We start from the raw sequence: 15,119 nt of genomic DNA on the forward strand, positions 1-15,119 counted from the left end.
CCCTTAGCCAGTGTGAGGCACTAAAGGGTAAGAAGTGTCACGGGAGTTCATTAGTTATGAAGACTCTAGTGCCATGGCCACCCCTCTGACAGTGGCGCACAGGCATCAAAGGTGTTGGCAGATAGAATAGAACAGATAGAAATGCATGTACATCACTGGGTACCCTAAGTATCCCCCAGTTATACCCGTAACTTCCACTTCACCCTCTCATCCATTCAAATCACCCTTCACTAATACCCATTCCCATGCATCAAACTGCTGAATCTTTTTCAGCTCATCCCAAAACACTCACCACTTAAGTGATAATAATCATCCCCCTCTTGTAATCTACTTCCATTGTTACCCATATCAGTCTGGGATTCATTCCATGTGCTCTTTCACACATTCCTACAAGTCTTCCCTAAGTAGAAGTATTACTCTTTCTGTAATGCTCATCCTCATGCTAACCCCTAAATTTATCTTAAGGATGTTACCAAATAATTCTCTCCCTCTCCCCTTAGGCTTTCTGTTTACTCAGTGCGAGAACATGCAGGTTCCTGTCCTCAAGCATACTACCTATGTCTCCCTTCTCATCTGATGAGCGGTGCGAGACTGATTAAGACTCTGTCAGAAGGTAAGGGTGACACTGAGGAGATGGAAGAATGGTGTGAAAGAGGCTTTGAGTTACTAGGGTCTGAACATGGACGGTGAGAAGCATGCTTTAGGATAGGGAGAGAATTTGAATGGTATATACAGGGGAGATCATGTTATCAGTGGGCTGAACCAGGACACATGCAGTGGTCAGGGGAAACCATGGAATGGTCCATGGTAACAGGAGCTTTTGGTATAAGTGCATTATACTTAACCGCTAGATAGTGTGAATGTGTACGTTGGTGAGAATAATGTCCCAGTTGTTTATGTTGATGGGAATAGTGTCCCAGTTGTTTACATTGGGAATGGTGTCCCAGTAGTTTACATTGGGAATAGTGTCCCAGTTGTTTACGTTGGTGGGCATTGTGTCCCAGCAGTTTTTGTCGGTTGGAATAGTGTCCCAGTTGTTTACATTGGTGGGGAATAGTGTCCCAGTTGTTTACATTGGTGGGGAATAGTGCCCCAGTTTTTTACATTGGTGGGGAATAGTGTCCCAGTTGTTTACATTGGTGGGGAATAATGTCCCAGTAGTTTACATTGGTGAGAATAATGTCCCAGTTGTTTATGTTGGTGGGATTAGTGTCCCAGTTGTTTACATTGGTGAGAGTAATGTTTTTTTTAGTTTACTGTGGCGGTGATGGTGTTCTAGTAGTTTAATGTTGATGATGAGAGTGTCCGGGTAGTTTAGGTTATTGGGAAATGGGAGTATCATGATGGATTAAGTTCTTTTAAGATAACAAAAACCACATAAGTGAAGGAATATTTTCATGTAGGTTTACCCTCCACTTGGCAGGGTGTGTTACACGTGCTGGAAATAAAAAAGAATCATGAAATTTATCGAAGTTTATTGTCTAGCAGACATTTATTTCGAGTTCTTATTTATGTACAGTTGAGGGAGACAGGGATGGATTGGGCTGGTGCTGGCACGCTGGGGAGAGTGCAGCAGTGGGATCACTGGCAGTTCCAGGCTTTAACAATGGCCATGATAAAGTTTTGGAATGTGCCACTTTGGAAAAGGGAAACTTGAAAGGATAATCCCCCAGAGGCCATTTATGCTTGGCTTCTGGTCACCCCTGCTGTAAGATTTCCCTCTGGGATTGTCTCTGGGACCCAGTCCACCCCTGCATTGAGGGATATGAATGACGTACAAATAAGTGTATACACACAGATTGGATTCAGTGACTGGTAATGAAGTACCTGAGATTTGTTACATAATATCAGGCTTGGTTAATTAAGTACCTGAGATTTGTTACACAATATCAGGCTTGGTTAATTAAGTACCTGAGATTTGTTACACAATATCAGGCTTGGTTAATTAAGTACCTGAGATTTGTTACATAATATCAGGCTTGGTTAATTAAGTACCTGAGATTTGTTACATAATATCAGGCTTGGTTAATTAAGTACCTGAGATTTGTTACACAATATCAGGCTTGGTTAATTAAGTACCTGAGATTTGTTACACAATATCAGGCTTGGTTAATTAAGTACCTGAGATTTGTTACACAATATCAGGCTTGGTTAATTAAGTACCTGAGATTTGTTACATAATATCAGGCTTGGTTAATTAAGTACCTGAGATTTGTTACATAATATCAGGCTTGGTTAATTAAGTACCTGAGATTTGTTACACAATATCAGGCTTGGTAATTAAGTACCTGAGGTTTGTTACACAATATCAGGCTATTTCTTAAAGCTTCTCTTTGCTTAGTGATAGTCTGTTGTTATTACAAGTAGAAATATAAAATTTGTGTACTTTTATTATTATTTAGATGTATGTTGCATTAAAAAACTGGTTAGTCAGGTTTCACAAGCACTCTATCACAGAAGTTCTTAAAGTCTACGTTATAAATTCATTTATACACGAGTGATGGCTTATATTTTCATGGCAAAGAAGCTTCTTTGGTCGTGATATCATGGTCTGGGGAGAAGGCAGAGTTCATGTACGCCTGCGGGTGCTGTGACACACCCACAGTGCCTGGGTCCGTTCGAAGGGTCGGGTCTGACGTCTGGAAGTCGTCATACGCGTCTGGACCCGTCAAGGAGAGCACCACGGGAAGCAAGACGAGTCCATAGTAGAGGCCGAGCACGGAGGCTGCCGTGAACACTTTGAAGGTCATGAAGACGTGCGAGGAGGAACCTGCCAGGAGGACGAAAGAGAGGAGGGTCGAGAGTCCGCCTTGCAGGACGGCGGGACCCACGGTTTCCAGGGCGGCTCGCGCCCTCTCGGTCGTGTCCTTGACGTCTCGCGCGGCCAGGAAGGCGTGCGCCACATGCGCGGCGTAGTCGACGCTCAGCCCAATGGCCAGAACGAGCGCGATGCAGGAAACCGTGTCCACGGTGAGCCCCCACAGCCACATGGCGCCAGAGATCCCCACTAGGGTCGCGCCGACGCACCCCAGGACCAACATGGCCCCGACGAACGAAGCCAGCAGCACTAGGGTCACTATGCCCACCACCAGCCCGGCCAAGATGATGTTCCTCCACAGCTCGTAGCCGATCACCTCATTGGTTTCCCAGATGCTGTAGGCTTGAGCCCACGCCGCCTTGTAGCCTTGGACTGGGATGCTGGCCACCAAGGACTTGACCGTCTTCAGGGCAGCCGATTGCTCAGCTGGTGACTTTGCAGGCCGGTGGGTGATGCCGATCCTGAAGGAGGTGATTGGGGGAGCTGGGTAGTGGCAGTCGAGGTCCCCGTCGATGATGAAGTCGCCCCTGTACGCAGCGCCGGAGGAGGACTGAAGGAAGACGGAGAGGGTGTCCTGCAGCATGGAGTACGTGAGGGTCGTGTTCTCTAGCTCTGGCTTCTGGGATATGTAGTCATTGAGCGCCGTGAACCAGGCGTCGACGGAGCTGACCGCGTCGTTCGCGGTGAGCGCATCTGCGAAGCGGTTTAACTTCGGCAGGTCGTCTGGCAAGGAGATGTTGGCGAAGTAGACATAGCCCCTCTCTCCTGCCTCGGGGAAGTATTTGTTCGAGGCCTCAAATGCTTCGTAGAGGTAAGAGGACCTGGGTATGAACCACATAGGGTTGAATTCTTGGTGGAGGTTCATGGTGGCCCATGCCGACGAAGCCAGGAGGCAGCCCGAGCCAATGAGGACGAAGACGCGGACCGGTGCGCTGAGAATGAAGCGACAGAAGCCGTGCTTGAAGGCATCTGCCATCAGGTCCCTGTCACTGCATCTCCACGGCTTCCAGTCGCGATGGGTCACGCACCACAGGAAGCCGTTCTTGTTCTCCTCCATCCGCTTCTCGTCGCGCACCAGCCACGCCAGGAAGAAGGTGGCTTGCATCACGTACACCGCGAGGATGCCCACGGCAGCGTACAGGCAGAACGACCTCAGGGCCGGCAGGTCTGTGGACGCGCCCACAGCAAACGCGGTGACGTCCGTCAGCGACGTGACGGTGATGGCCACCCCTGCGTGACGCATGGTTCGACCGGCACGGTCGACGAGGCATCCCGAACTGGTCTTGTGACGCCCGGCCGCCTCCCACGCTGCCATAATGACGAACATGTCGTCCACGCCCAGCCCCATCAGGAGGATGGGCAGAATAGAGTTGACGGGGCAGTAGGGGACGCCGAAGAGGGAGCACACGCCGTACGACACGGCCACTGCCTGCCCGACGCTCACCATCCCTAAGAAGGCGAGCATGGGACGCTGTTGCACGAGGTTCCTCTTCCCCAGCGTTATGTTCACGAAGATGCTCATGAGCGAGAAGCCGACGACCAGCCACTTCACGTCGCCCCAGATGTTGTCGTCGCTGACGGTGCCGAAGCTGCTGGCGGCGTGGGCGTACACGCGGATGTCCGGCGGTCGCGACGTGTCGTTCAAAACGGTCGTCACCCAGGCGTTCTCCCAGGCAAATCCAGCCGTGTCCACTAGGTCGCCGCTGCCCTGGTCCACGACGGAGTCTCCCAGGCTAACAGCCAACGTGTCCACGAGCGACACCCAGATATGCGTGGCAGCCTTGGCCCCGACCACCTCTCCCGTCTCATTGTACGTGATGCCGCCCAGGTAATTGGTGAAGTTCACTTTGTAGCCGAAGACTTCGCTCAGTCGCGCTGAGTTGACGTCTTCCAACACCTGCTCGTCCGTCAGACTCATGATCAGCTCTTCGTTCAGACCCCAGACTTCGAGGAGGCTCGTCTCCAGGCAGACCTTGGGCAGGGTGCTCAAGCTATTGCAGTACTGGTCTCTGGGCAGCATTAGGCTCAGGTCTTCCTCTGGGTCTTGAAGGACGTCACGGCGCCGCCGGAAAACGAGGGTGCCATAGTCGAACTCGTCGTAGTCGATGTCTTGTGGGTTTTCCTCCTCCATGGGCAGCGACGGGACGCGGGCGCACAGGGACTCCCAAGTGGTGCCATTGGGCCCAGCGGAGAGTTCCCTGACGCGGGTATGGAGGCGCCACATCTCCTTCACCGACCTCGCCGTCAGCACGTTCTCTGCCTCCCACACGACCATGTGGCGTCGGTACTCGCTGGGGAAGTTCTCTGCTTGCCAGTTCATCACCTGGGGACACCACACGGGAATAATAACCTTAAACCAACTCACGATGAGCGAAAGGAGTGTTCGCTCTGAGCTTGGGTAGACCATGCAATCTACCAACTGGTCGTGATTATCAGCATGTGAAAATGACTTGTGTGATTTTGCGCAACAATGATGGAAAAAAAAGGAAAACGTAATCGCTTCTTACAGGAGGTCATTTAAAGATCTGACATGACAAGTATTGAGATCTAACATGACAAGTATTCACGAACACATTCCAGGAAATGATACGAAATGAGACACTGAGGCTGGTGAACTGCTAGAGAGATTTTTGACAGAATGGATGATGTAAACACAGAGGCTGAGACACCTAGTGTAAGTTGTATACTTTAGATCACCTGAGCATTAAGGAGAAAGTATATGAATGGAGAGAAACTCTTTAAGACTTACCAGTGTAGTATGAGGACCTAAGTGTGCGTGGTACTGCTCATGGTAAACATGGGGCATTAGGGTAGCAGATGAAGTTGCTGATGAACGACGGGATGGAAGAGAAAGGCGGTGTGGTTTCGACAGAGCTCTTCTTCTCTTGGAGGGATGGTAGGAAAAGAGAGAGGTAGCCAGAGTAATGTAGGTGTGATACGATTACTTAAGAGAATGAAATGATTATACGTGTGTGTGTGTGTTACTGGGCATTCTGTGCCCTCTATGTCCTCTTTCGCCTCACGAGAGAGCACCATATGTGGCCAGTATCCATACACCATCGTCTCTGACACCACCCCCCGACATCTGGCTTGGTCCAAACCAGGTATATTACCCGACTTCCCTCTTGATGGTTAACTATTTAACTACGTGTGACCCCCAGGACCACATCTGGCTTGGTCCAAACCAGGCATATATTACCCGACTTCCCTCTTGATGGTTAACTATTTAACTACGTGTGACCCCCAGGACCTCATACAGCTCCTCCAGCTTTGAGACTAGGCTCCACGTTCGTGTAGGAGGGTAAGGTGGACTCCTTCAGGGGTGGGTGGTATTCCTTTATACTGTCTTCTGACGAGGAAACTACCTCCCATCGTTGAACTTGCACCCCATCATTGAACCTACATCCCATCATTGAACTTGCACCCCATCATTGAACGTGTACCTGCATCCCATAATGGACCATGTACCCCATCATTGAACGTGTACCTGCATCCCATAATGGACCATGTACCCCATCATTGAACGTGTACCTGCATCCCATAATGGACCATGTACCCCATCTTTGAACCTGCGCCCCATCGTTGAACCCACAACCACAACTGAACTTGCATCTTTCGTTGAACCCGCAGCCCTGCGCTCAGTAATCACACTCACATCCCATGATTGAACGTACTTCCCACCATTGAACCCATATCCCATCATTGACCCTGCTCCCATCACTGAACACACCCATCGTTGAACCCGCAGCCTTGATTAAACCTACTTCCCACCATTGAACCCATATCCTATCATTAACCCTGCTCCCATCACTGAACACATACCCCATCATTGAATCTAATCCCCATTATTAAGTTCGTATTTCATTACTGAACCTCCTTCAACCCCATAAGTGAACTGACAGCAGTAGTTTTAATTAACTGAAAGAGTTGAAGGGGGATTGATTGGGTGATGAAGAGAGTGTATAATGGGGGCGTTGGATGGCGTTGAATTCCAATTCGGGAGTTGAATAGAGAGGGTAGGGAAGGGCGGTTCAGGGAGCACTGTAGAGTGTTTGGAAAGAGAGAACTTGATCTCAGAGGGCAAAAATAGGTTTTTCTGAAGGAATATAAGTTCCAGTGATAGTATATGATTGCAAGGAGGGTGGATGTGTTGGAAATTAAATGTTTGAAGACAGTATGTGGTGTGAGGTGGTTTTATCGAGTAAGTAATGAAAGTAAGTAAGTAATGAAAGACTTGTGGATCGGCTGGTTGGTCATGGTAAGAGCTGAACGGGCCTGGGAGTCGTTGTGTGTCTTACGACCCTCTATCCCCCCAAAAAAAAGTCTTACGACCCTCTATCCCCTCCCAAAAAAGTCTTACGACCCTCTATCCCCCCAAAAAGTCTTGCGACCCTCTATCCCCCAAAAAAGTCTTACGACCCTCTATCCCCCCAAAAAAGTCTTACGACCCTCTATCCCCTCAAAAAAAGTCTTACGACCCTCTATCCCCTCAAAAAAAAGTCTTACGACCCTCTATCCCCTCAAAAAAAAGTCTTACGACCCTCTATCCCCCCAAAAAAGTCTTACGACCCTCTATCCCCTCAAAAAAAAGTCTTACGACCCTCTATCCCCCAAAAAAGTCTTACGACCCTCTATCCCCCCCAAAAAAAGTCTTACGACCCTCTATCCCCTCAAAAAAAAGTCTTACGACCCTCTATCCCCCCAAAAAAGTCTTACGACCCTCTATCCCCCCAAAAAAGTCTTACGACCCTCTATCCCCCCAAAAAAGTCTTACGACCCTCTATCCCCACCCAAAATAAAGAATATATACTCACCTTGATGAATTCTGAGTCTTGTGGGATCCAGAGGCGGTAGGGCCTGAGCTCTGTGGTGAAGTTGAGGGAGCCCAGGGCCAGGAGCGCGGACCCGACGAGGCAGAGGACGGCGGTGGTGCGCGGGTGGCCAGCCACCCGGCGGCCGTGCCGCTCGAAGGTGTTCTCCAGCGTCCGCGTCGCCCAGGCGCTCGCCTCGGCCAGGCAGGACCTGCCGCAGAAACACAGGTGGTCATGTGACACTCGCTGGGCGCCCGTGGGGACGTCCTGTCGTGGGTCTAAAATAGCCCCCGGTGGTAGTCACAGGGTAGGGTGGGATGGGAGAGTCTGCCAACACCACCGCGGGCCATGAAGTAGTAATGGCAGGTCATTTGAAAAATGAACTAAACAGACATGTCTGATTCGGGCTGCCAGTGTTGTGTGTGTGTGTGTGTGTGTGTGTGTGTGTGTATGTGGGACAGCTTAAGAGACGAGGCTTGCCAAGATTGCTTCTCACGGGAACCATATTACTACCCAATTTAAGCTTTGGTGCTTAAGAATCGTTCGCGCAGGACTAAGAGTTAGACTGGTTTGGTCTACGAGTTGATTCATGTCATTATCTACACAGCTTTCACCTGGTCATCCGTAGGCCCAGGCTCCTGTACCAGGTCCTGACCAGGTCGTCTACAGGTTCCTGTACAGTGTTTATGTATTCCACACACACACACACACACACACACACTGACCACCCCATACCAAATAAGAGCCTTGGGGTTTGGCCTTGCTAATACAGCCAGCGCTGTGTCTCCGCCTATGCATACGATGGTCTCTCGTACGAAAGATATGAAATAGTGAAGACTATCATATTAAATAAATAACATTCATCACCTTAGTGAAGATACAATAACCTCTGAGTCACCCAAGAGAATATTTAAGAAAAAGGAAATCAGTTTCGCGATGGCGTAATAGCGTTTTGGCGTACAGTGTTCAGTTTAAGGGCACCACCCGGGGCTGCTGTGTGAGGACCGTGCCCTTAAACCATTTGAGGACGAAAGAATAAAAAGGCTTCCTCACCCCCAACCTTGTTGGGGATACAGTGGCCATCGCATCCCCAAGGGTCGTACAGTCGTGCTCAAGGTAGCCGATAAAAAGAAACAAAATTAATAAAATAAGATGGAGGGTTGAGTCTGTGGCCAATAAATGTCACATGAATTCATTTTCCTCCAGCCCAGCGAAAGTCGCAGATCGACCCACCACCTCACACCGTCGCCGCCACACGACAAGGACATGAACTGAAGTGATTCCTGTATTGGATGCGTCTTGAGGACATGCATAGTGTGTGTGTGTGTGTGTGTGTGACCTTGAGTGCGTGCCCAACTACATCTCGTGGGGGGAAAACCAGTTCGGGCCGCGTCTCACACCCTCTGGCATCAATGGAAAGGGAAAGTAGATCTTGCACCGAGTTCTGCCGTTACGTTTTGACTTAAAGAGTATTTAGCGTTGGTGTTTTTTTTTTGTGAGCCATTACCTGACACCATTGCCACTACACTAACCTTGGGCTTTACGTCATGGCTGTGGTGGTTACTGCAAGCCAAGCTGTGTTTGGCAATGTTCATTTTGTGTTTTTCTCACGAATTTTAGTGCAAGTGTTCTTAGGTCGTACTACGTTTTCTTAATTTATTTTTTCTCCCTTTGTGCTGGCTGAGAGGCATTGGTTAGCTGGATGATTCATCATAGCAGTGTGTCTGTTTACTTGTCTATGTGTCTATTTATCTATCTATCGACCTATCTATCTTTATCTTTTTGTCTATGTATCTATTAAGTTCCAGCTTAAGCCAGGTATCCATCAAGGTTAAAGCTAGGCTTGTTACCATCAAGGTTAAAGCTAGGCTTGTTACCATCAAGTTAAAGGTAGGCTTGTTACCATCAAGGTTAAAGCTAGGCTTGTTACCATCAAGGTTAAAGCTAGGCTTGTTACCATCAAGTTAAAGCTAGGCTTGTTACCATCAAGGTTAAAGCTAGGCTTGTTACCATCAAGGTTAAAGCTAGGCTTGTTACCATCAAGGTTAAAGCTAGGCTTGTTACCATCAAGTTAAAGCTAGGCTTGTTACCATCAAGGTTAAAGCTAGGCTTGTTACCATCAAGTTAAAGCTAGGCTTGTTACCATCAAGGTTAAAGCTAGGCATGTTACCATCAAGTTAAAGCTAGGCTTGTTACCATCAAGTTAAAGCTAGGCTTGTTACCATCAAGTTAAAGCTAGGCTTGTTACCATCAAGTTAAAGCTAGGCTTGTTACCATCAAGGTTAAAGCTAGGCTTGTTACCATCAAGGTTAAAGCTAGGCGTGTTACCATCAAGGTTAAATTAGGCTTGTTACCATCAAGGTTAAAGCTAGGCTTGTTACCATCAAGGTTAAAGCTAGGCTTGTTACCATCAAGGTTAAAGCTAGGCTTGTTACCATCAAGGTTAAAGCTAGGCTTGTTACCATCAAGGTTAAAGCTAGGGTTGTTACCATCAAGGTTAAAGCTAGGCTTGTTACCATCAAGTTAAAGCTAGGGTTGTTACCATCAAGGTTAAAGCTAGGCTTGTTACCATCAATTACGGCTAGGCTTGTTACCATCAAGGTTAAAACTAGGCATGTTACCATCAAGGTTAAATTAGGCTTGTTACCATCAAGGTTAAAGCTAGGTTTGTTACCATCAAGGTTAAAGGTAGGCTTGTTACCATCAAGGTTTAAGCTAGGCTTGTTACCATCATGTTAAAGGTAGGCTTGTTACCATCAAGGTTAAAGCTAGGCTTGTTACCATCACGGTTAAAGCTAGGGTTGTTACCATCAAGTTAGAGCTAGGCATGTTACCATCAATTACGGCTAGGCGTGTTACCATCAAGGTTAAAGCTAGGTTTGTTACCATCAAGGCTACGGCTAGGCGTGTTACCATCAGACGAACAAAGACCTAATAGTCACGCAGTCATGCCTCGCTTTCAACCACATCCCTCCTGCTTTAATATCCTACCAACTCCATCCATACAGATTAGGAATGAAGGACAGCGTTCCTCTCCACTAATAGACCACTTCGTTGTTGTCGATCAGGTCTTCTGTCATCTGGCTCTCCCTTCCTATATACTGTCTCTTTCACCTCCCGAAGTCTCCCTTCAGGATGTGTATTTACCAAGGTCTCCAGGAGGTGTGTCACTTTTGATGAAGGACTCCAGCAATAAGGAAGGGCGTCGCCGCTGTCGTCTTTACAGTCTCTGTTTACTTGAGACATTTGGACTTCCAGCACCATAGCTCCAGATCATGTTTCCCTGACTGCCTGTCTAACCCCCCCACCTCAAACGCACACACAAGATGGATAATGCTAGGAAAGACTCAGAGATGGACATGCGAGATTTATCTTCTGTCCATTCAGCAGTAATTACCCGTTCAAAGACGCCCTGCATACCAAGTCCTCCCGACTCTCTCTCTCTCTCTCTCTCTCGCTCTCCATTCTCGCCACCGTCACCTCCTGCCACCTGAAATCCCTCGTCCCTGAGTTGCAGTTTGGGACCACAAACCATTGAGCTCATCCACGCACTTTAAAAGACCATGTAAGAGCAGCTCCATCTCAACCATCGTGAACCTTATCAGCAAACAGGAGACTGGCCAATCCAATATAAGTGTAGAAACCGTCTGTCTACCTAATACCCACCTCTCTTTCAATGCCTCTATGTATAGATTGTGTGTATTATGCCATATATACTAAAATGGCTAATAGCATGAAGTGCATTGAGAAATCTTTTATGAATTACCGGTCTGTCCCACCATTAGTGATGGACAATGATAATGGTGGGCTATTACCTCAGTGTTTTCCCCCAGAGGAAGATCATGACTCACTGTGGAGGTAGATCATGACTCACTGTGGAGGTAGATCATGACTCACTGTGGAGGAAGATCATGACTCACTGTGGAGGAAGATCATGACTCACTGTGGAGGAAGATCATGACTCACTGTGGAGGTAGATCATGACTCACTGTGGAGGAAGATCATGACTCACTGTGGAGGAAGATCATGACTCACTGTGGAGGAAGATCATGACTCACTGTTGCTTTTTCTTGCCGCTGGCGGCTGGGGTCGTCTTGTGGTCATTGCTGCGTCGCTCGGCGTCGACGGAGGCTGGCGGCGTCTCGCTGGCGACTTTAACGCCGTCCGAGTTGTCCGTCTCTACGATGGTGTGGCCCTCGGACGCCGTCCACCTGGCTGGCTGCGTGGCGTCCTGGTCCGTGCTCAGGGCGACGCCGCCCTCCTCCACCACCCCCGCGGGCGAGCGCTCGTCGCTCGCGCCTGCCTTGCTCTTCGCCGTCGTGGAGTTCTTGTGGTTGCACATCGCCAATCCTGCAAGAGGGGGGGAAAATATTCCGTACTTTTATTTCCATTGGAAATGGTGAGAAAATGGTGAGAAAATAAATAAGATGAATTTTTCCCTAAGCTGATCGTTTATCAGGTATTCTTAATGCTTTATTATGTATTTTCTCACTTTACTAGATAACTGAATGCGCTTAATATACCGGACTCACTGTTGTATTTATCTTAACTCCCTCAAAACCAGTCCATTTTCCCCAGCCCCCGATCTACGTCTGATCTCGTCACAACAGATGCCATTAATTAAGCATATTTTGACGTCGTTTGGTTGGTTTTCTTTCTCTATTTTGTAGATATTACTTCAGCCTTCAGCTCCCGAGAACTGGTTGCTTGCGTACCCCCCATTCTCGCCATTTAGCATGATCGCGTAATACTCCGCAAGCCGCTGCGTCGCACGGTTATGTGTGTGCGTGTGTGTGTGTGTGTGTGTGTGTGTGTCGGCAACACGAGGATGAGCCGTTGTGAGGTTTTTTCCCCCACACACTTTAATCTCTGGGACATATTACTTTCTCCCTTCTTTCCCAACAACTACGACCAGTCTGTCTGTAAAAGAGAGGCTTTCCACTTCTTAGGAAACCCCTAGTTTCTCCTAGCCTCTCCTAACTTTTCTCTCTTATTTCTAGAGCACGGTATACATAATGGGCCTTCGTCGTGGTGTATCGGTTAGCGTTCCTGACCGTGACGCATTCATGGGTCACCCAGGGGCCCGAGCCATGCATAGGTTCGAATCCTGGTCGCGGGAGTCGGTCCACAGTCAACCCAGCTTTTCATCCCACTTTAGGGGGTTGGTCGACAAATTGGATACATGGCTAAGGGTAGAATATATATATATATATATATATATATATATATATATATATATATATATATATATATATATATATATATATATATATTATTTTTTTTTCATACTATTCGCCATTTCCCGCGTTAGCGAGGTAGCGTTAAGAACAGAGGACTGAGCCTTTGAGGGAATATCCTCACTTGGCCCCCTTCTCTGTTCCTTCTTTTGGAAAATTAAAAACGAGAGGGGAGGATTTCCAGCCCCACGCTCCCTCCCCTTTTAGTCGCCTTCTACGACACGCAGGGAATACGTGGGAAGTATTCTTTCTCCCCTATCCCCAGGGATATATATATATATATATATATATATATATATATATATATATATATATATATATATATATATATATATATATATATCTCAGTCTCGGGGCGCCCCAGTAAGGGAGGGCCAGGCGGGGCGCGGTGGACCAGTTATCATCTCATCTGTATGTGTCACAGACCACAAGCCCTTGATCGATATTCACCCGCCTCCACTGACGAAGGGATGACAGATGACACGGTAACCTGTGGTCTCTACCAAGCTTACCCGTGTGTCGGTGGTACGAAACCTTGATAAGTTCCGGGGATCTGAGGAGGCGCGTTTAGGATGGAGGTGGTGGTCTGTGGTGTGTGGTGTTGGAGTTAAGTGTTGGTGATGTTGGGAGTTCAAATAGTGTTGATGTTGGGAGTTCAAATGGTGTTGGTGATGTTGGGAGTTCAAATAGTGTTGGTGATGTTGGGAGTTCAAATAGTGTTGGTGATGTTGGGAGTTCAAATAGTGTTGGTGATGTTGGGAGTTCAAATAGTGTTGGTGATGTTGGGAGTTCAAATAGTGTTGGTGATGTTGGGAGTTCAAGTAGTGTTGGTGATGTTGGGAGTTCAAGTAGTGTTGGTGATGTTGGGAGTTCAAGTAGTGTTGGTGATGTTGGGAGTTCAAATAGTGTTGGTGATGTTGGGAGTTCAAATAGTGTTGGTGATGTTGGGAGTTCAAATAGTGTTGGTGATGTTGGGAGTTCAAATAGTGTTGGTGATGTTGGGAGTTCAAATAGTGTTGGTGATGTTGGGAGTTCAAATAGTGTTGGTGATGTTGGGAGTTCAAATAGTGTTGGTGATGTTGGGAGTTCAAATAGTGTTGGTGATGTTGGGAGTTCAAATAGTGTTGGTGATGTTGGGAGTTCAAATAGTGTTGGTGATGTTGGGAGTTCAAATAGTGTTGGTGATGTTGGGAGTTCAAATAGTGTTGGTGATGTTGGGAGTTCAAATAGTGTTGGTGATGTTGGGAGTTCAAATAGTGTTGGTGATGTTGGGAGTTCAAATAGTGTTGGTGATGTTGGGAGTTCAAATAGTGTTGGTGATGTTGGGAGTTCAAATAGTGTTGGTGATGTTGGGAGTTCAAATAGTGTTGGTGATGTTGGGAGTTCAAATAGTGTTGGTGATGTTGGGAGTTCAAATAGTGTTGGTGATGTTGGGAGTTCAAATAGTGTTGGTGATGTTGGGAGTTCAAATAGTGTTGGTGATGTTGGGAGTTCAAATAGTGTTGGTGATGTTGGGAGTTCAAATAGTGTTGGTGATGTTGGGAGCTTCAAATAGTGTTGGTGATGTTGGGAGTTCAAATAGTGTTGGTGATGTTGGGAGTTCAAATAGTGTTGGTGATGTTGGGAGTTTAAATAGTGTTGATGTTGGGAGTTCAAATAGTGTTGGTGATGTTGGGAGTTCAAATAGTGTTGGTGATGTTGGGAGTTCAAATAGTGTTGGTGATGCTGGGAGTTTAAATAGTGTTGGTGATGTTGGGAGTTTAAATAGTGTTGGTGATGTTGGGAGTTCAAATAGTGTTGGTGATGTTGGGAGCTCAAATAGTGTTGGTGATGTTGGGAGTTCAAATAGTGTTGGTGATGTTGGGAGTTCAAATAGTGTTGGTGATGTTGGGAGTTTAAATAGTGTTGGTGATGTTGGGAGTTCAAATAGTGTTGGTGATGTTGGGAGTTCAAATAGTGTTGGTGATGTTGGGAGTTCAAATAGTGTTGGTGATGTTGGGAGTTCAAATTGTGTTGGTGATGTTGGGAGTTTAAATAGTGTTGGTGATGTTGGGAGTTCAAATAGTGTTGGTGATGTTGGGAGTTCAAATTGTGTTGGTGATGTTGGGAGTTTAGTGTTGGTGATGTTGGGAGTTCAAATAGTGTTGGTGATGTTGGGAGTTCAAATAGTGTTGGTGATGTTGGGAGTTCAAATAGTGTTGGTGATGGTGGTGTTGGAAGAGTCTGAGGCAGAGCGTGAGAGACTTACTGTGC

General features: G+C 47.3%; 2 protein-coding genes across 5 annotated transcripts in view; one reads left to right on the top strand and one right to left on the bottom strand.

Annotated features, from left to right (window-relative positions):
* LOC139765839 (uncharacterized) overlaps positions 1-15,119 on the top strand; it is an 86,551-nt gene that overhangs the window by 22,418 nt on the left and 49,014 nt on the right. For both annotated transcript variants that reach the window (XM_071693670.1, XM_071693671.1), the window contains exon 9: positions 501-613. In XM_071693670.1, coding sequence (XP_071549771.1) covers positions 501-577 — 77 coding nt within the window. In that variant the 3' untranslated portion in view covers positions 578-613. The remainder of the gene's footprint in view (positions 1-500; positions 614-15,119) is intronic.
* Positions 1,443-15,119, bottom strand: part of LOC139765838 (patched domain-containing protein 3-like) — a 38,073-nt gene continuing 24,396 nt past the window's right edge. For 2 of the 3 annotated variants that reach the window (XM_071693661.1, XM_071693663.1), the window contains exons 2-4: positions 11,688-11,979; positions 7,633-7,840; positions 1,443-5,141 (exon numbers count right to left, since the gene is read on the bottom strand). In XM_071693661.1, coding sequence (XP_071549762.1) covers positions 2,514-5,141; positions 7,633-7,840; positions 11,688-11,971 — 3,120 coding nt within the window. In that variant the 5' untranslated portion in view covers positions 11,972-11,979 and the 3' untranslated portion in view covers positions 1,443-2,513. Of the gene's footprint in view, positions 5,142-7,632; positions 7,841-11,687; positions 11,980-12,161; positions 12,756-15,119 lie in introns of those variants that run through there. The other variant, XM_071693664.1, reaches the window with a different exon arrangement.

This window comes from Panulirus ornatus, chromosome 56, assembly GCF_036320965.1.
Source record: "Panulirus ornatus isolate Po-2019 chromosome 56, ASM3632096v1, whole genome shotgun sequence".
Taxonomy (NCBI): domain Eukaryota; kingdom Metazoa; phylum Arthropoda; class Malacostraca; order Decapoda; family Palinuridae; genus Panulirus; species Panulirus ornatus.